This window comes from Zonotrichia albicollis, chromosome 1 (genome assembly GCF_047830755.1).
Source record: "Zonotrichia albicollis isolate bZonAlb1 chromosome 1, bZonAlb1.hap1, whole genome shotgun sequence".
NCBI lineage: Eukaryota > Metazoa > Chordata > Aves > Passeriformes > Passerellidae > Zonotrichia > Zonotrichia albicollis.
The window spans coordinates 128,619,882-128,641,591 of NC_133819.1; the positions used below are offsets into that span (position 1 = coordinate 128,619,882).

General features: G+C 37.7%; 1 protein-coding gene across 15 annotated transcripts in view; it reads right to left on the reverse strand.

The window, feature by feature from the left end:
• Window positions 1-2,961: 2,961 nt before the first annotated feature.
• The window catches only part of OXR1 (oxidation resistance 1), a 262,270-nt gene continuing 243,521 nt past the window's right edge, over window positions 2,962-21,710 (reverse strand). For 13 of the 15 annotated variants that reach the window (XM_074553451.1, XM_074553479.1, XM_005479430.4 and 10 more), the window contains 6 exons: window positions 15,854-15,934; window positions 12,460-12,585; window positions 10,226-10,378; window positions 6,061-6,156; window positions 5,418-5,491; window positions 2,962-4,674 (listed from right to left, as the gene is read on the reverse strand). In XM_074553451.1, coding sequence (XP_074409552.1) covers window positions 4,539-4,674; window positions 5,418-5,491; window positions 6,061-6,156; window positions 10,226-10,378; window positions 12,460-12,585; window positions 15,854-15,934 — 666 coding nt within the window. In that variant the 3' untranslated portion in view covers window positions 2,962-4,538. The remainder of the gene's footprint in view (window positions 4,675-5,417; window positions 5,492-6,060; window positions 6,157-10,225; window positions 10,379-12,459; window positions 12,586-15,853; window positions 15,935-21,710) is intronic. The other 2 variants (XM_074553460.1, XM_026792455.2) reach the window with 1 other exon arrangement.

A 21,710-nucleotide genomic window follows, 5' to 3' on the forward strand; every position in this document is an offset into this window, starting at 1 on the left:
GAGAAAATCACAGGACATAACTAGTATTTTTTCTCATAGTACCCTCCACTATTTACCTTTTTGTAGGCAGTATCATGCAAAATTTCTGAAATAATTTACCATTTTTGTCAAAAAGAAATATTTAATGTTGATATAAGTAATGGTGCTTGGAAGCATTTCATGTAGGTTATATGCTTTACAGCATTTTTTACATTAGGTTGTGTGACAAATTTATCCATGGTGTGGAAGGTAATAAATCTGACCTCAGCAAAAAACAAAACCACCCTAATTACCCACCCTAACTCTCCTACTATACTGTGTTACATTTTTGTGAAACTAGCACAACCTCTGCCAAAATTAAATATTTTAATTTTAAAATATTTTCATTTTAAATATTGAAATAGTTAATATTTAAATTTTAAATATTAAGCAGGTCAAAACCTGCTTGATTAAAGTAGTCTCTGTAAATTTTTATTTAAGTCCTGCTTTCCTAATTCTGACCTGCTTTGAAAATAAAACCTTTAACCTTTGAGACAATGAGCAACTCTCAGCTACTCTCATGATAGCTTATAGTTGCACTTTCTTTCCTAAATACTGTATTCACTCCCACAATGTTTTACTTGAAACAGAGGTCCTGCACTCTCCTGTCTGAAGCTAGTGCTGGTTTTGCACATCCTTGGTAGTGAAAAAATTCTATCTTCTTCTGTAGCAACTTAGATACATTTTTCATATTCTAATACAAAGTTTAAGTGGCAGCATGAAACTTGTATCAGAAGAAATAAATTTGACTTTTACACCTTTGCATTTTTCCAAGTCTTACCACAGTGGCTCGAAGTGAGTGGAAGGTTCATTGGACATATACCCCACCCAGCAGAAATCAGCTCCCTCCTCCACAGCAATAATTCCTTCTTTACAAATGTTTCTGTACAAGCAAGGTTCAGTAATACAGCTCATTTTTAAAGCAGGGAAAGGCTATTGAAATAAAATGAGCTGTAGGGAAGAGCCTACTCTTCATGGTGATATGTTCAATCATCACTCATCAGAGAACAGATAACGGCAGGCCCTCCTCCCACAGCCATTTCAGCTGCTATGTACACATTGCACTGCCCCAACATCTCAACTAAAGCCACTGCTGACACCTCAGGGCACGAAGCAGTTCAGCATTTAACAGCACATGTTATTAGTGCAATTATCACAGGAGAAAACGAACTATGATTACACAGCTGGTAAGGTAAGCAGGACAGCAGAAAACAGAGCTGGCGCTGGCACTTGTGCAGAGACAGCCAGCAGGACTGGCTTGCACACACTGCCAAGTACACCATTCCCTCAGCTGGACAACTCCTCTCTCTGCTACAGAAGCACAGCATAGCTCTCTACCACTGCAGTAGAACGTACTCTTTAAGAGGAGAAAGAGGAGTTTTTTTCCCTTAATTGAGCTCCAAATGGCAATGACAACAGCAAAATACCCTGATGACACTTGCTGTTTTATGAAGGGAGAACATATCAGTGTGATTTAAGATGCAAATACTGAATGAAGAATACAAGATTATTTTTTATTTGAAGTCAAAGGAATAGTCAATGTTCTTACTCATCTTCCAAGAGCAAATTTTATGCATACATTCTAATTCCCATACAAAAAATTAACTCTAATGCAATATAAACAGGTGAGGAGGAAGATGCAAGCACAAGCCCTAAGCCATAAATTATGACCTTTCTGCAGATTACACAAAAACAGTAACTAACAGAGATAGGATTTAGAGCCAAAAGGTGTTAATTGAAAAATTCCATGTTTGGATCCCAGGTACCCAAATAAAAAATCAAGTTACTCAATGAATCCATCTAAGTACTGGATGCTGAGACACGCTCTTCTGGCAGTCAGCTCCAGATAACGGGTCTCATAAGCCTTCAGGGAATGTCAAACTTTCAATGCTTTACAATCACAGAAGCAAACCTTTCCAAGAAAGATGGAAAGGAATTCTACTGCAGAAAAAGGATAATGAACTGAAGGCAGAAGGGACATCAAGAATGTGCTTCTATGTGTGTCATACAGAAATTAACTATACCTCTGATGATAAAATTCATGGTCTTGCCTAAAAAGACATGCACTACTTTCTCTAGATCCTTTGCACAGTCAGTTGCTTCACCAAGTATTATTGCTACAGTCACTTCTGCTTTAAATCAAATGTTCTTCTATTTCTTAACCAATTTAGTATTTCATAAGCATGATTGCTCACGTATTGCTAACTAAACATTATCCTTTATTTCTACTTTTTTGTTTCCTATTTGCTTTCCCAAGACTGCTCCAATACCTGGCAACATTCAGCTACTGAAGACTTTTGTGTGCTTTCATTTAATTATTGAAATTATACTTATTTATAAATTTCTTCACACCACTCTCTAAAAAAGTAAAATATGCGTTATTTGCAATATGAAATTAGGATAGAGACCATGCAGTTGAATTAACGCTTTTATCAGCAAGGATGATCTGAGACTTTTCTTTTTCCCTCTCCTTCTTCAAAATGGTTGAAGACAATTTATTTCATTCCCTTAAAAAGCCCCAGAAATGCCAAAAAATATAAGAAAATGCATCCTATACATTCAGTTGTTAAATGAACAGCAAAAGCCAGCATTTGTGCTTCTACGTAAACTTGACCTTTTAAAAAAACTCCAACTCAAGTTTATTTTTACATATATTTAGATTTATTTGCTATACATCACTGTGAGCTTATAGTACTTGAAATCCATTACAGGATTTTTTTTTTGTAATAATCAGTTGTAACTCCACAAAGACAATAATACTGCTGTGGAAGACCAAAGGGGAGAAAAGCCATTTCAATTTATTTACAGTTCCTTATTTTGTAAACATTTACTCTACACATTGTACTAAGTTCTAAGAAGGATAAAGAGATATACATAGAGACAGGAAACAGAGCCCTGTTTTTCTATTCATATTGAGCATTAGCATATTATGGATGAAACATCTGCCCTTTCTCGTTACCATAGCAGTAAGCTGTCTTCAAATAAGTTTTTTTTTTTTTTTTAACTTTCCAGAAATGTAAATATTTTGAAATATACAACTACATCTACTAGCCAACCCATTTGGCTTTTATTCCATTTCTAGAATAATTTAAAGTGCTATAAGCAACCCGTCAATCAACACTTTTCTATAATAACAAAACTACTTTAAACATTAATTTACAAGATAATATACAATGTTTGTCTGAAATAGCTGAAATTTCAGCACAAAGTCAGTCACTGTCACACTTAACAGCAATTTTTTTGTTCTTTTTTGTTTTGGTTTTTTTTTGCAGAACATAGAATAAAAGCTTTGAAACAAACAGTTTTGTTCAGCTGTTATTGCCACAATGGCTTATCAAGTTTTCTACAAAAGTGAACAAGAGCTACTGGAACTGTATTCTAGCCTGTCATTTATTTTTTGAGGTCACATGACAGTAAGTTTGCATATTCCACAAGTCTACTGAATTACAATATTGTCTACCTATGATACATGATGTCATTTTAATCAGAGCTGGTGCTAATTGTAAATTTACAACATAGACCCACTCAAAAACATCACAAATTTTTTTTTCTTTGGACAGGAATAAGCTATATTCTTGGAGCTGAAGTGCTACACGGCTACAACAGTATAACAGTATATATCTGACACTTTATGCTGAAGAAAGATGCATCTGTTTCTGTACTTTTAATGCCCTACTATAGCTACAAATTGTTCACTGAGTTTTGCTTGCTTTAGCCTTTTAGTTTTTTGGAACTATCATATTCTTACATTCTCTTGCTATTTCATAAGTCTTTGCCACTTAGCTCAATATTTTCAGTATTTGTCCCAAACCTGCGGATCATTAACAGCATGTGCAAAACACACTTTAAATACAATCAGCATGCAGCTACAACACATATTAACTGACTTTTTTCTACACATGAACAAGAAACAAGACAAGTGGCACTGTTGACTTTGGATATCTTCTAACTTCACCACGTGTGTACTGGGGTGCATTTAGAAGGAATGCTCAGCTTCTCATCCATTTGTGGCACCACTTGAATAACCCATCATTGGTCTGGACCAATCTCTGCAGTGCTGCTGCCAAATACCCACACGCAGCTTTCTCAGAGGTTCACAGAGGGCAACTTCATTCATAGACATAATTTGAATACAAAAATAATAAGCTATATTCAATGAAGCAGCCCCCTAGCAGGATTGCAGGAAAGGTGTGTGTGGGAAACCTGGGAGGCAACTGTAATATGGATAAGAAAATTTTGCAGGCCACAAGGCTCAAAGTAACTAACGTTAATTTTTAGTCCACAAGGTCAATATTTTGTAAAAGAGTCTATAGCTTAGAAAAAGTATGATAGTATATTACAGATGCAAGAGCATGAAAAAACAGCTGCTATTTAAAAATAATAACTAATGGCCACACTGAAAAATTAGAAAAAAAAACCAAAACAGGTAAGTAAAATACATTATATTGCTCCTAGGGATTTTTAAGCTGCACTGATTCATGTCAGGTTTGGGACAATAACCTGTAGAAATAGTGAAATACTTATTCAAAAGCCCATATTTCTATGTCTTGAATAGTGAAGTCTTCTCGCTTAGAAAGTGTGTGATTCCCAAATGTTTTACATGAATGACTTCTTCCATGGTAGAGATCACCATCAAGCCAAAGAGCAAACTCTCCTCTGCAAGACACACAATGTATTAAAGCAAAAAACTGAGAGAATAACCATTTAATCCATCAATGCATTTTGCACTCAAAATTTAGAAATGAGAAGGAATTAAAGGATTAGTTTTAACACAAGCACCTCATGGCTGTTAATAAATTTATGCTACAAGGATTTCATTTTTTTTTACTATTTATTATTAATTTGGGAATATCCCTCTTGCAGATATTTTGAAATAAGCTAACTAGAGGTTTTCAGCCTCTTCCATTTGTATTAAAGAGATGACATAACAGCACTTTCATATCTAAAGAGAATGCTAGTAACAAATAAGGAAAACATTCTAGAAGCACATGCACCTGCATGGGCAGGAAAAAGCCAGGACATGACAATGATTTCTGGAGACCCTGACATGTTTTGGGGTGGCTCAGCTTCAATTCAGCCCTCTTCTAGTTACACATAATTTTCACATTTACATCCTTCCACAATCATATTTTGTGTCCATTCTGAATACAGGAGGACACACATGCAAATCAAGCATGGAAGGCATCATAACCTTGCAGGGCTGAAACTTTATGCCAAACTACGGGGAAGACAAATCTCCTGTTGAAGTTTTGTCAGCATTGGAAGCTAAACAACTCACATACTAAAGTTTCCTGGCTGGTAACTGTTGAGTCCTAAGCTACCAAACTGAAGTAAATTCCAATTTTTCATTTCAAAGGTGTCTAGACAAATATTTTTAACAGATTCTAACTGCAACTTACCCTCCTCCACCAAAAGCAAGAGAGTCCATGTCTCCTTTAATGAAGAACATGTTGTCTCCCGTCCACTTAAAAACCTAAGGGGAAAAAAAAACCAAAACAGACCAGCAAGTAAAAATATCTGAACTTTTCATTTTGGCAGAAGGGAAACCAACCATCATTAAAGACAGACTATGGATGGGTAGAAGTCAGTTTAATGAAGTTGACACACAAAATTCAGGAAACATCTGCAGACAAAAATTCTCTGACATTTTATGCTAATTAAAATAAGATCATTCCAAACCAGGGCGGTTTTGAGCATCAAAACTCCTACACAATGAAAAATACCAAGGAAATATACTTAGATTATATGCCCCTAAAAAGGATGTAGTTTATGAATTTTCAGACATGCACCTGGAAGACTTTAAACAGCAGAAAAACCTTCAATACAATTAAAGAGTTGAATGTGTTCCTCAGCATGCAAACACTACCAATTCACTCTGCACTTAAAGATTCCACAGAAAACTAGTGTGATGAATTTTTTTTGGGCCATCTTGTATTATTTTTCAGATTTACAGTTAGGTTTATTCCTTAAGGATTTTAAGATCATGCACTTGGGGTGATGGTGAGGAAGGGAGCAAAAGCATGAAAAGTCATTACTACTTACCTCAAAATCTGGAGAAAAAGTGAACATAAAGGTCTCCCCAGTGCCATAAAAGCCATCGCTCACTTTAAATGGTTCAGATGCTAGTGCACCAAAAACCTGTAGCAAAAATACATCAGAGCAAGAAAAACTTCAGAGAAACAACACAGAATCCAAGAACCTCTAATGATAGTAGCTGATAAATCAGGTTGTAAATAATGTAATTTTGAAATTCACTCTCTGAATTTCACTGCACTACAGTTCTGAGAGAGGGCCTTTGCCATGTAAACTTGAAAAAGCAGGATAGATGAGACACTTTTTCCTTTTTGTTATTTCAAGCATCTGGGTCAACAGACTAGACTTCAGAAATCTGGCTGTTAACTTTTCTTTGCCAAACATTTTGTGACCTTAGACTGTACTTAGTGTGTACAGATAAGTGAACTTATATAGAGCATTTTTAGCATTAAAAAATCCATACTGAATTCAAATTTAGTTTCATCAATAAATACATCAAAATGGGCTGCTGAAATACATAATCCATATTTAAATATCTTCATGCCTATTTTCCAGCAATAGAAACCCTTGAAATTATTGCTTAGTCCTCAAACTATTTGAGTCTCTGTATCCTAACTTCTTTTATGGGCTCTAGTCATTTTTGGAATAACTGCAGTTCTGGTAGCTAAGTTACATTCAGGTAGCTGTGATATACCTTACTTCAGATAAATATCCTTAGGGCTGATACCACATCTAGTAAATAAATATAAGTTAAAAAGATAAAAGTAAATCTAAGTTTTCATTCACAACAGATATTCCTTGAGAGAAATTAACCTTCAGCTAAAGTATCAAACAGAGCTTTGTCAAACTTATACTATCTCAGTTCAGCCTCTAGATAGGTGTAAACTTAACACAACACTTATACTAGTGTTTATATTGGATCCTCTCAAAGATGTTATCTGTGTATCCAGTAAAACACAAAACTAGTCCATTCTAACCATGTAGAAGACCTTAGGTATTTTACTTAAGAGACTCTGAAGCTTTATTTCTAATTATGGAATACATTTAGCTATCAAGAATCTCAGACAGTCTCCCTACTCAACGAAGGACTGATTTGAAGCTATTAGGTTGACTCAGTTTTGTCCAGTTGAGCTTTGAGTACCCTCAGGAATCAGGATTTGACAATCTCTCTGTGTTCTATATACATCAAGCTGACCCTTGAAAGACCACCTCTCTGCTATAAGCAACAATAAAAGAATAAGGTTTTACAGAAAAAGTGCAATTTGCTTCCCAACAGTTACTCTAGTTCTTGAGAAGGGATGTCGCTAGGATTTTTCCATGAGATCTGATTTTTGTGACTAGTTGTTAGGGTGGATAGCTAGAATCCCGATGTCCTAGGTTCAATCAACCAGTCTCACCTGCAGTGCATACAATCTGAACAATGAGTTTTTTATAAAACTAGACAGTCCTTGAAGTGGTTAACTGCATTAATCCCATTTCTAGACCACCACTTATTTAGTGACTCATGCTCAGGAATCAGGTACCAATTTCTTTTTAAAGGCTCTCAGGGTTCACTAACAGAAGCACATACCAGTAGACAGACAATCCATAACAATTTTAACGATGCAACTATAGATTTCATGGACACCTTTATTAAAGAACTCCCTAGAATTGACTGGAGCAGGCAATTTAGGTTGCTTTAGATTCTAAATTCCAACTAGGCATTGCTCAACTTTTACACAATTAAAGTTTGTAAAAGTTCAGTGGTTTTCCCTGGTTTTTTTTTCTTTTGTTTGTTTGGGTTTTTTTTTTTTTTTTAACAGCCATTTACATAAAATTATTAATTGATCTGAAAAAGAAAGCAAGATTGGAAAAGATTTTTGAATAAAAAATTCAGTAGCGTGAGGCTTAGCAGCCTTTAATGGAACATTATGAAGAGTTACAGGGTACACTTGCTCCTTACTCAACCTATTATCAACATAATAAAAAAGCATTCTTCATAAACATGGACACCAAAGAAACATATCTGGAGAACCTGGGGAAGCAGCCCAGGAAAGAAATTCATTCTAGTTTAAAAGAAAAGTGCCTCAACCAAGGATATGACAATTCCAGCATCTTTCATAAACAATGAAGATCCAAAGGGAGCAGAACAACTAACACAAATGAGGACTGAGCAGGTATGCTCAGCAAATGTCAAGACACTATCTGGGCATAATTCTGTCATTTTTCAAAACGGCTGAACCTCATTTAGGATCTTCTCTGAACGAGAATCTTAGAAAACAGGCAAATGATCTCAGAGTGTAAGGTATGAATAACCATCTGGTCTCTTAAAACACATTTTTGGAGGGCATATACAGTATTTATCTTAGCATACTGCAAGTGAACTATTCCTGGACACATTCTCCTATAAAGTACTTAAGAGGTTTTTTTCTTCAGTCATGATAAGCAGTTTTAAAGAGCAATCTGCCAGGAAGATACAAGACATTAAAAATAAATTAACCTCTTTCAAAAAAATTAATAGCTCCACAAATAAAATTAATTACCCAGACTAATTATCAAAGAGCATAGTTAGTTAGTATTGTCTGATGTTTCATGATTGTAGATCCTTGCATGAAGAGGAGAAAGGCTCTGTGCTTAATTTCCATATGTTTTGAACAGAAAAATAGTGCAAATTAATTTTCTGCTGTCAAATGCAGACATTTTAAATTAATAACATGAGACAGAGCTACTGAAAACATCACTCCCACTATACTGGTGAAGGGCTGAACGAGCATGTAAAACTCTTCTGAACCACTCCCTCTGCATATGCTGCTCACTGAATAGACATGGATTTCTCCCACTCTCATGTGGAGTTCAGTGACTACTTGATTCAGAATTCTAAGGCATGCTTTCATACATATTCCTAGGTATAATGCTGTAAGCTGAAATTCAGCAAGGTTTGTTTCACAAACAAAAAAAAATGAACTATGAACTTCATGTTTTGACAGGGCAACCATGACACTTTCTGAACATTCAAGCCAAGATGCTCATACACAGAAAGTGACATGAATTCCTTCAGCAACAGACAATACTACATAGTGGTGACAAGACAGCCCCACCAGAAAAAGGACATTTTTTTCTGGGACAGATCAGGTACTAGGAAGCAGGTATATCTTACTAATTTATCCTGAGAAGCTAATAAGTGAATTAGAGAAGTCATCAAAGTATATTTATGAGACTGATGAGTCTGCTGAGACATCTCAGGTCTATTCAATTGTTTTTGTCTTCAAGATCAAAAGGTAAATGAAGAAAATATTTTTAAAGAACTTCTGGGAAAGAGTCCACTACTAGCAGAGAGTTAGAAGGTATTTTTCTTTTTAAGGGACTCCTGGGGTAGGAAACAATGAAAAAATCAGGTTGTGACTTGAATAAGAAAAGGTACCCTTCATTTACTGTTTTCATATCCCCTGAATGAAACCATGCTTCCTGAGAATAAAAACTGTGGTTACCAAACTGGGAGACGTAAGTGAACTGAATGCTACAGATTTTATAGAGGTTCTGTCAATTTTTCATGACAGCAGTAACGTGCTTCTGCAAGCAAACACAGAAGTCACAGAAAAAGAATCAAGAAGTTTCATACTGCCTGCAGTGTTCGCTAGTCACGAGATTATTCAAGAGAGGATGTTTGCTATTCAAATGGTGAGATGTGAGCCACTTCCTGAAGTTCATAACCCAGTCAAAAGAAAACAGAGCACAACTACAGAGACTCAAAGAACAGGTTAATAATGTAACAAAGGTAGTACAGCTCTTGAAAGATGTTAGCTGCAGCCACAGAATATACCAAAAAACACTGGCCACAGCTAACAGCATTCCAACAAGACCTTCCAGCATCAGAAAGTTTTAGAGAGTGTATTTCTAATACCTTAAGTGCATTAAAAAAATTAAAATTAAATTTATTAATTGGATATTACCAGACTCTTGCATTACAACACTAAGTTATATAATTAAAGTATTTCCTAGACATGTAGTATGTTAGAGGACTGCTTAAGAGTAAAACACATTTCTAAGGAGAAAATTTGCTTGATGCACAACATTTTAACTTGCTTAATACACATAATTTTATCTCCCATGATGGATTGAAGCATAAGCTATTCCTTTATACTTCTCAAATATTTTTCTTGTTGGGTCCCCTACTGCCACACAAGTATTTTCCTACCTGTCCATCACTGTCTTTGATAACCAACAGCACAGGTGTGTCTAACCCCATCATGGTCCGATACAAGGTCTTCAAGCTCATGCCATGCTTTGCAGTACTGTAGACAAGAGTCCATGGATAGCCAATAGTCCGTGGTGGAAGAGACTTTGTGAGCTATTAACAAGAAAATGACAACCCTTTATTTAATATATGTTTTATATTTAAGAATGTATTACGCGTAAATGAAAGCAGATTACATTCTGCTCAACCATTTTTACATGGCCTTAAAAGCTAAGAACTAAACCTGAAGTTTCCCATGTGTATTTTCTACTTTTGGTCACTCGAGCAGGTTTCTTTTCCTACCTCTACTAGGGACCTGCAGAAGAATGATTCATCAACTAAAGAACATGTGTTTGTTATCCATATAATTATTCTTGCATAATAATATTACATGTCCCACCAATATCTTAATATTGAGTAAGTAGATAATTCAAGTCAGCAGGTAACAAGCTGAAGGGTAAATGCTGCGTGTTGCCCTGTTCTTCTGCTTTTTAATCCAAAACTTCAATTAACACATTTGTAATGAAACCACTTTGGACTGGATAGCAAGAACTGCTGTGTTTTCACTGATGTTTTCAAGAAAGAATGGAAGTAGGGCAAAGACAGACAAGAGTCTGAATACATGGTGTATTCAAAGTTAGGATTTAAAAAAAACAGTATTTTAGCTATGAATCGTGCTCTGCTTCAACACTTAGACACAGACATGTCTATGATGCCAGATGGGATCCACCCCAGGAAACAGACAGAGCTGGCAGTTATGCTCACTGAACCACTTCCCACCGTTTACCAGTATTCCAGGATAAGTGGGGATGTCCTGGTTAGCAAACGTGTGTCCATTTACAAGATGGGCTGTAGGAAGGACCCCAGGCAGTACAGACCTGTCAGTCTGTCCTCAGGGCCTGGGAAGGTCACCTTGAGCGCCATCACACAGCACATTCAGGAAAACTGGGGGATCAGGCCCAGCCAGGGTGGGTTCATAAGAACTTAGGACTTGGCAAATGTGATTTTCCTCTATGACAAGGTGACCTGCTTGCTGGATGAGGCTGTTAATATTGTCCACCTGGACTTCAGTAAACCCTTTGACAGCACTTCCACAGCACTCTCCTGGAGAAACTGGCTGATCATGGCTTGGACAACTGCACTGTTTGCTGGGTAAAAGACTGGCTGGATGATCAGGCCCTGAGAGTGGTAGTGAATGGAATTCAATCCACTTTGTGGCCAGTCACTTGTGGTGTTCCCCAGGGCTCAGTCGTGGGGCCAGTCCTGTTTAATGTCTTTACTAATGAACTGGATGAGGGAATGAAGTGCATCCCCAGTGTGTTTGCAGACTGCAGCAAGCTGGCCAAAAGTGTCAATCTGCTGGAGGGTATGTGGGCTCTGCAGATGGATCTGGACAGGCTGGACTGATGGGCCACGGCCAACAGAATGAGGTTCAATAAGGCTAAGTGCCAGGTCCTGCAAAAGTCCATGCAGCACTACAGGCTGGGAGAAGAGCAGCAGGAAAGAGGAAAAGCACCTAAAGGTGCTGCTTGGCAGACAGCTGGGCATGAGACAGCAGGAGGCCAAGAATGGAATCATGACTTGCCCCCCTGAACGGAGCACTGGTGAGGCCACACCTTGAGTACAGTGTGCTGTTCTGGGCCCCTCACTAGAAGAAAAATATTGAAATGCTGGTGTGTGTCCAAAGAAGGGTAGTGAAGCTGGTGAAGGGTCTGGAGAGGACCGAGGGAGCTGGAATTGTTAAGCCTGGGGAAAAGGAGGCTCAGAGGGACCTCCATCACTCTCTACAACTACCTGAGAAGTAGGTTGTAACAGTCAGTCTTTTCTCCCAAAACAGGACAGGAGAAAAAATCCTCAAGTTGAGCCACGGGAAGCCAGGATTGGATATTGAGCAAAAGTTCTTCAGTGAAAGGGCTGTCAAGCATTGGAACAGGGTACCTAGGGAAGTGGTTGAGTTACCATCTCTGTTGAAATATTTAAAGGAGGTGTAAGCCATGGCACTTAGGGAAAGGGTTTAGTGATGGGCTCAGCAATGCTGAGGTAACAGGTGGACTCAGTGGTCTTAGCCAGCTTTTCTAATACACAGCTTATTTTCTTCTATTTAATATCACACAAGGTCTTCTTACTGGTATGTTTTATACTACAGTTATAGCATTAATGTGCAAGAGTAAAAAATGATATATCTAAGTCCATACCTTTTCAATTTGTTCTGGCTGTAGTAATTCACTTGGATCACTAAGATTTGGCCGGAATGCTTCAGGCTCCAGGTCTGTTTTGATACTTGTTGCCTGTTGTGAATTGGTATCTTCTCTTGTTGTTATCTACAAAAAGAATAGCAAGAAAATAAGTATATGCCATCCTACTAGCAGACAAGATAAAACTTCACAGGTTTAAAATCATGCAGTTATCAATTATGCAAGTCATTCCAAAGTTTAGAAATCCAACACATTTTATCTGATCGAGATTTTCAATGTTTCCAGTAGCAAACTGGTACACAACTATATTACAATAACTTACATGGACACCCACTGAGAAGAAAGCTACGGTTTTATGCTAAAACAACAAACAGTTCTCATACACAGCTGAAGAGCTTCAAATGCTTTTCAGATTATACCTTCAAAAGTTCTTGCATTTTAAAACTGACATAGCATTCTAAGTGTAATTAAAAAAAGAACAGAAAGGAAAGGAATTAAAACTTCAACATGGACATTCCTTAGTAGCTTCTGACTCACTACTCTTTTAGAATACTTAAGAAATTTTTCAGACATGCAGCAGACTCTGGGAAGACTGCTGCCATATATTTTGAGCAAACCATTTGAATGGAGCCTTAGGAATAGTGCTGCTCCATAAGATGATCTGCTGGAGTACTTATGCGAATCAAAGAAGAAAGAATTGAGATGGTGGGGTGGGAAAGCAGCAATTATACTTAAGTTGCTTAGTGAGCACTGAGGTCTGGCAAAGACACACTATCCAGGGTCCTGCAGTAATTTAAAATACCTGACCTACATATCCACCCTACTGAGTGGAGATGGCAGAGGCCACAAAATTCCTCAGGCATAGCTCACAACAGCTTCTTACTCCAGTCAACACACTGGCACTTCCAAGTTCAAGTGCCATGTCTCAACAACTAGAATAGCTGTGATCCAAACAGATTTCCACCTATAAATTCAGCTGCAGGGATACTTAAAACTTTCTAGGAACAGTGCAATTTGACAGAGGAGTAGGACAAAGTGAGGAAGTTAGTAAGATAAGTCACTGCAGCAAGACTTACTAAAATGTTGAGAGAAAAAAAGAAATCTTAACAAGATTAAGTGCATTTGAAAAATTTATTGGCCTAAACCAGGTTTCACTGAAAGCCAGACTATCCAAATTAAATCCTGAATCCTGAAAATTTCAAGAAAATACGTGCCAAATCCAGTTTGTCACATCCCTCATACTTTAAACATACAGGACACGACTGCAATATTTCACAGTATCACCGTGGTAAACTTTGCTAACTTTTTGTGAACTTCCTTAGTTAATTAAAAAAGACAAATCAAAGAAAACTCTGAAATACAGATAGGTATATTTAAACAAATACAGCCACCTGAGCAAAAAGAAGGACACCCCTTTAATCTCCCTCAAAATTACAAAAAAATTTCTTATCACAAACCCTTGTTATTTAAAAATCGGCCTATAAAGTCAATGTATCAAAGAATATTAATACAGTAACTCAATTACAGTATTAATTCCAAACACGAGAAAAGTTGTGCTTAAACTGAGTATCAAGCAAGAAAAAAGCTGAAGCTTTCCTTTTTTCAATGGAAAGTAACAAGAATTTCCAACATAGTCTAAGAAGTAATTTCCACATCACAACAAAAAATGCTGTTATCCATGACAGTACACATACAAAAAGATGATTTGCATGCTGCTTTATAGAGGGCTATCTCAAAAATGTTATTTCATATTCCAAGTAGTTTCCACTTTAAATGCCTATCATACATCATATTACTGTTTCAGCTCCCAAGAAGTTCAGCATTGTCCAACTGTAGAGCAGAGCGCTTTTTTCCCTTTGTCATTCTTTAATTTTCATTAAAGAACACCATGCAAAACATGAATAATTTAGATTCAAGTGGTGTGGCAAACTGAGTTTTTTGGTTAAGAGTTTTTGGTGATTGGTGTATTTTTTTGATGGATTTTTGTTTTTCCTTTTTTATTATCATTAAAGTAAAGCAGTTTCCTTCTAGGAAGAACACTGCTTTGTAGAAGCAGCCAAAGAGTGTCTGTTCAAAAGAATCTGGGAGAAAGCACTCTAACTTCAACATTTGTAGATTTATTTCCTACCAAAGTTGGACAGAGCAGACTGAGCTATAGTCAGATTTCAGGGGCTTCCATGATTGATAAATGTCACACAGGCTACACCACATTTTAGAGCACAATTCTCAAATGGTCTGAGAGCAGAGTTTATAGGCTACAGCCCATCACATCAGATTTTTCTAGTCAGCCTAAACCATGAGTCTGGACATATCAGGTGAAAGGTATTTGGAAAGAGCTCCTACAGTTGCACAACATTAATACAGGGATTCTCCACCACCACTGGCCAAATCCAGAATAGTTCTGTTCTCAAGTGAGAATAATTTTTTTTTTGCAAGATTTTTGATTTTCCTTTAACAGTGCAGCTTTTGGATTCAAGGTTCATGCTCATTATTGATCTATGTAACTGTACTACTTACAAAACATTTTAAAGCAATTAATTTTGGATTATTAAACAAATAGAAATATCAGAGCTAAGAAAATGTCTGCTTACTAATATGTAAAAAAAGCCAAGATCAAAGAAATAAAAAAATACAGAAGAAAAATTTTACATTTTCAGCAGCCAAGTACTAGAGAAAAACAAAATACTCAATGCTTCTAAGGAAATCTAAGCTATGCTTTCCATCAGTAAGATGTATAATGTGCACAGCAGCTAACAATTTTATAACTCTCAAAAAACTATGGAACACCTAAAGAGAATGCAACTACCAGTTTCAATCCATAGCCATAGACCTTCAAAAATCCAAAGTGATTTCGAAGTAGTGGTTGTGTGTATGTGTATGACCTTTGCCGTGTTGAACTGCCTCAGTTACCTGCTTTTATAATGGGAAAAATACTTACCTATTTCACAGAAGTTGTGAAGCTTCATACTTGCCGTATACTGTGAGATTCTTGATGAAAGATTCCTATATAAAATTAAGCACCCATGCAACAAGGTTTTGATTCTTCACCTGTTTTGCATTCTTTTTAGGGAAGCTTCTAACACAACACACCAGTCTAAAGTAGAAGTTAAAACACAACACTGCAAGTCAAGTAGCACTGAAAACAAATTTTCGAATTCTAACAGAAAATTCCTGTGTGAAAAAGGTGGAAGTAGTAATTCCATCATAAAATTACTGATTCCATCACAGAATTGCACAATTAAATACATCAAAAACAAAGGAATTTTCTGCTGGATCCTTGTAGTGCTGTAGACAAGACAAACCCACTGAGTGCAGGAATTGCCCTGATCCAAGACACTACAAAGAAAGATGTTTTAGTATCTGGAGATGGGGTTTAAACTACTGAAGAGGGCACCTGGAGACGTCTGCAGAGTGTGCGCAGTTCTTCGCTATTTAGAGCATCGATCCTGCGGTGATACTCAGCCACTGATACTACCTGAATATGGAGACAGGAAGACAATAATTCCACTGACAGTTGAAGAAAAGTAAAAAGGTATGAAAGAAAAAACTGGAGGAGAGTAATGAAGGGAAAGTGTGCAATGACAACAAACAAACAAGAAGGGCCAAAAGATGTTTGTTTCTGCAAGGACAATGCACATGTAGGTGATTTTAGACATATGAGTAAACACAGCAAGATTACAAAATAAAAACTAAGGGCACTAGCAGTCAGATATCTCACTGATCTAGGATGAATAAAGAACTGATTGAGTACATAAGTTTCCAGTATCAGGATGCTAAATGAAAGTCAATCTGAGTTACATGCCTTAACCCAAACTCTTCAGCCCAAGGTCCTCTCAAACATTCTTTACACTCAGATTAATGAACCTTGTGAACCTGGTTTGCTTTCCTAGAAGAAGACTAGAAGCAAATCTCAGGCTCCTCAGTAAGCTCTAACTCTTGTGTCTACCAGTGAAGATAAAGACAATGTAGCAAGAATACAGTTTAATAACATCCCAATACCACCCGACAATTTCTTTATCCTGGACTTTCTATTCCCCTCCAAAGCTTCCGGAGTTGCTCATCTGTCAACACATTCACTTCAAATGGCATCTCCACTTTGGCAGGAGGTGTACAGCCAGAAAGTCTTTTGTCAGAAAGCTCTAGAACATGCTGCTCAGGTGCAACAAGCTGGCTAAAGGACTACAACAGTAATTTTGATGTAACTAGAGCAAATAATGTGATTTTGAGAACAACTCAAAATCATCATTGGTATGAAAGCATCTTTAAACAGCTGGTGAAGAGATTAAATGGATGTCCCATGTAGTAAGAGCATATTAAAAACTTCTAGAGCCTACCACAGTGCAAAGGAAGACAACCACAAGTCCAGCAGCTCCCCATCTACCTGTCCCTACTACAAGGAGTTTGGCCAGATACTCGCCACTGTCCTGAGTACAGAGCCCACAGTCATGCATGACTGGCTCTTGAGCAGCGATGGTTCACTCTACCCCATGCAACTGCAAGGCAAGGAAAAAGGAATACTTGTGACATCCAGCTTTAGTAGTGAATAATCTGTCATTACTAGCACTCAATTTATCTCCATTATTTTTCTACTATCTCAAAACAGATAACAAATATTGTTGCAAATTGTACTGGCTTGTGCATTCTCAGAGTCAAATAGCTATATGTAAAGCTTTAGCAATATTCCACTCAAACATGTGACAGTGTAGTTTTATCCTTTTATTTGCTCTGACACTTCATTGCAAATTTACACTGTTTACAACAGCAACTTATGAACATAACCCTGAAAGCAGTAATGTGAGGACCCTTTAGCCTTACTGCTTCTTTAAGCTACACCCTACCATGTGTGAGGCAATCGGTGACTTACAATTGGCTGTAAATGTGTGGTTACTCAAGGAGATTCTTGAGAAAAAAATTCTCAAAATCTCTGACACCATTATACAGTTGTTGTTTCACATAGTGGAAATGTAGACAGTTTTATGGACACTGCCATCTTGCCTTCAACCTCTCAAATGCATACTTGTCATCATCTTGCATCTGTGAATTGCTTATCAGCTTTTTAACTGAGAGATCGACCTTTTCATATGCCATGGAGATGCCTTATTTTTCTTGCTTGAGAGAAACATGAATACCTATTCATGTGTGTATATTATAATAGCTTCTTGGCATGCTGAATCTGTTGCACACTGTCACATTCCATTTGTTTTGAGAACAAAAACCTGCATAATGGCAGACCACTGGTATGCAATGACAAACATCATAAATAGCATGTCGTAGAATGTCAAACTAGCCACTGGGAAATTAAAGGAAAAGAACCCACACTCTCAAACCCAGAGCTTATTTTAAGTATAGAGTCCGTACTAAGCATGCAGTTCATACTAAGTTCTGCAAGTAAACCATGAGACACTGTCTCAAGTTTATCCACTCTGAGCTAGGCTTCAAATGATTATGTTAAGATACTTCAACCTTGCAGATGCAGCACCTGGCCTTCTACAAAATGCCTGTGGTTTAGGCCAACATGCTTTATTCTTGCTTTGCAGTGGACAAAACTACATGCTTCTTGATCAAATGAGCTACAGGATCTTAAAGTCACATATGTCTAAGCTTACTAGCAACTGCCTTCAACTTCATTCAGGAATTGAGATATATCTTGCAAACAGACAGCATTTTGTTGCTGCCAGGCTCAAGAGCACTGCTTTGAAACGTTAGTAGTAACATTAGAAGTTTACTGTTCCTTATAACCTGGTTTAATTAATAAACTGCTTATGCTATTTCCTCTTCTGTCAAGATTTCCTCGTGTTCCTTCCTTGTAGTCCTATAATCTTCTAGTCTACTTCACCAAGCTAAATAAACCAGTGTTTTCTTCTGTCTCCTGCCCCACTCCCTGCCCCTCATCAGCTGTCTTCCTATCATTCCAGGACCTACTTCTACCTCATTCTACTTTGAACACAGCATGTAGTCTTTCATACCATATGAGAAATACCTAGAAAGCAAGATATTTCATTAATAGGATGTAGATGCAGATCCATATTCATCACACTGGACTGTACTTTTCAGTACAAAATACTCCTTTGTGATAAAACTCTTCCATTAAAATAATTAGTTAAAGGTCTACCTATATGACTTTGCTATGTGCTTTATTTACTATGCTCTCTTTACTATGCCATCTCAGCATCCAGTTTCCTGGATAATCAAGGCTAATTTTTGAGGATCAGCAAATGTTCCTTAAGGACACTTTGCTCTCTCTCTAGTTTTTCTGCTTTAAAAAGAATGTGGGAGAAGAGAAAAACAGCTGAACTCTTACGGTTAATCTGGGCACTGGTCACAATAGAGCAAAACAAGTAAGATGTATAGTCTGAATCGTTAGTGCACTTCAGGGCAAAAAGGGCTCTGAAACTGTCTGTTGCAGATGATACAGCACTGGGAAGAGCTGCTGACTCCCTTAAAGAGATGGATGCCCTACAGAGAGACCTCAGCAAATCAAAGGACTGGGCAATGACCAACCACATGCAGTTCAACAAGGGACAGTGCTGAATTCTACTCCTGGGATGCAGCAACCCTGGATGTATGTACAGACTGGGGAATGAGATGCTGGAAATCTATGCCATGGAAAGGGACTTGGGGTCCTGGTCAATGGCAAGATGAACATGAGCCAGCAGTGCCCTGGCAGCCAGGAGGGCCAAGTGTGTCCTGGGGGGCACCGGGCACAGCATCACCAGCCAGGCAAGGGAGGGGATTGTCCTGCTCTGCTCTGGGTGGCCTCACCTCCAGTGCTGGGGAAAGTTATGGGTGCCACAAGAAAAGACAAATAGAAAACTATCAGAGTGTCCAAAGTAGGGCAACAAAGATGATGAAAGGCCTTGAGGGGAAACTCTATGAAGAGAGGCTGAGGTCACTTGGTCTGTTCAGCCAGGAGACCTTGCTGCAGTTACAACTTCCTCATGAGGGGAAGAAGAGGGGCAGGCACAGATCCCTGCTCTGTGGTGAGCAGTAACAGGACCCAAGGGAATGTCATGAAGCTGTATCAGGACATCAGTTTGGAAAAAGGTAGATATCAGAAGGTGGCTGGGCACTGGAACAGGTTCCTCAGGGAACTGGTCACAGCACCAGCCTGATAGAGTTCAAGAAGTGTTTGGACAGTGCTCTTGGGCACGTGGTGTGAATTTTGGGGATAGTGATGTGCAGGGCCAGGAGTTGGAGTGGATAATCCTTGTGGGTCCTTTCCAGCTCAGCTTACTTTGTGATTCTGTGATTCCAGGTTTGAAAAGACATGGAATATATCCTTAGAGATCTAATACTACCTGCTGTATTCATATTGGCAGCATTGGTGAAAAAATACAGGATGAATTGTATGACTCATAGCATGACTCTTTAACCTTTTTAACCTCTCCACACAATGTATATCTGAGTTAACCACTTAGCAAAACACCCAGCAGTTTTAATATTTAATGCAATAAGTTGAGGGTTTGCATACTAATGATTTAAACAATCAATAAGCCCAGGATTCTCCTTCTGGAGAAACTCATGTTTCTAAACTTTGTTTTTCGGAAAATATCTCAAAAGTACCTAACTTGACAAGCTACTCTTGCCACTTGCAGTGAATGAAACCGAAGGCAAAATTCCAAATATGAAACATTTCTTGTCCTTCAACAACACACATGAAAGTGCAGTTAAACTTTTTTTAATGTTTGATCAACCCCTTCAGCCCCTGGTCATATCATCCTGCTAACTGGCAGATGTAAAAAAAGCTTTTTACACCAGCGAGGCTTTCCTCAGTTTAACAAAGCCACAAGTGACATCCCCCCGCTGCCCCCCCATGCCTGTTTGCTAACAGGGAGCAGCTTTCATTGCTGCCCTCAAAACAAACACAGCTCAACGTTCAGAGCTAACAAGTAGCTGAAACTGTCTCCATCGAGAATGGGAGGGTCTTATCAGAGCAGAACAGTGCTTCTGGAAGTAAGAACAGATAAAGCTTAACGGCATAAACAGCTCTGAAACGTAAGTTATCTATAACCTTGTTACCAACTCAGAATATGAAATAAAAAAAAAAGTATTAAGAAAGAACACAAGCTGAACAATTTCACTTTGAATCTTAATACATAATACTGAATCTTAATACATAGTTGTAAACTTGGCTGAACTGTAAACTTCATGAACATTAATTCTTGTGATTCAAAAATATTTCAGGATATTTAATTGAAGAAAAAAAACCCCAATGTAGTTTTAATCGGCCACTTACAAAGTTACTTTAGAATACCTTCCAATAAAAAGGTGCCTATGCAAACTGAACGCTGCTCTGAATATTTTAAGAGAAAACACTAACTTTCTTTTTCTGACAAATTTAGTTTCCTTCCATAAATATTAGACTGCTGGAGAGAAGACAATATTGAAGAAGCACTCTGCACCATCATACTAAATATGATTATTTGGGATATTTTGATTACATCACAAAAATGCTTTAATTCCTGGGTCATACTGCACCAGATAAACAGATGTAAGATATCATTTGAAGAAAACCCAAACCTTAAGACTAATTTAATTTGATTAATTTTTAAAGCATGTGGCTGCAAAGCTATTAATTTTCTATTTTGTGTGGTATTCAGTCAATTCAACTCCCTGTCACTCTGCTGGTGACAAAGAAGAGAAGGGATGACAGCTGGGCATTTTATGCAGAGAAGGACCATAGAATGACAGCAGTCCCTGGTTTGGCTGTCACCATGGTTCTTTCTCTCAGTATTTTAAAAGCTGTCCCTCTTCAAACTGTTGTGCACACTGGGGTGTTTTCCAGAGCAGGGAGAGAAATGCTGAGTAGGTCATATGACAGCAGCATTCTCCCTGTGACCAGTACTGACCCTGTTAAATATCCGCCTCAAAGTGCTCTGAGCCCACAGCAACTGTACCAGTAATTAACATATACTGAAGATAAACTGAACTATCTGCAATAACCAGAATAAATGAACTTGAAAAGAATGCAATCAAAGCCTGAAGCCCATCAAGCCTGTAGACCTTAATAACAAGCTATTTTTTTCAAGATGGGAAAAAACACTCATATGAGAGATATGATAATGCCAGCAAGATAACTAAATTTAGCATGTGAAACATTAAACAGTTTAGGAGGTTTGTGCAAAGAACTAAGAATTAGATTTAAGAAAATTACTTTCTTAAAGAGGCAGGCCACACAACTTTACTCTTTTTGGCCTAATAAAAAAACATCTGTAGCAACACAATCAGTAAAACCCAGCTCCCTTGCAAAA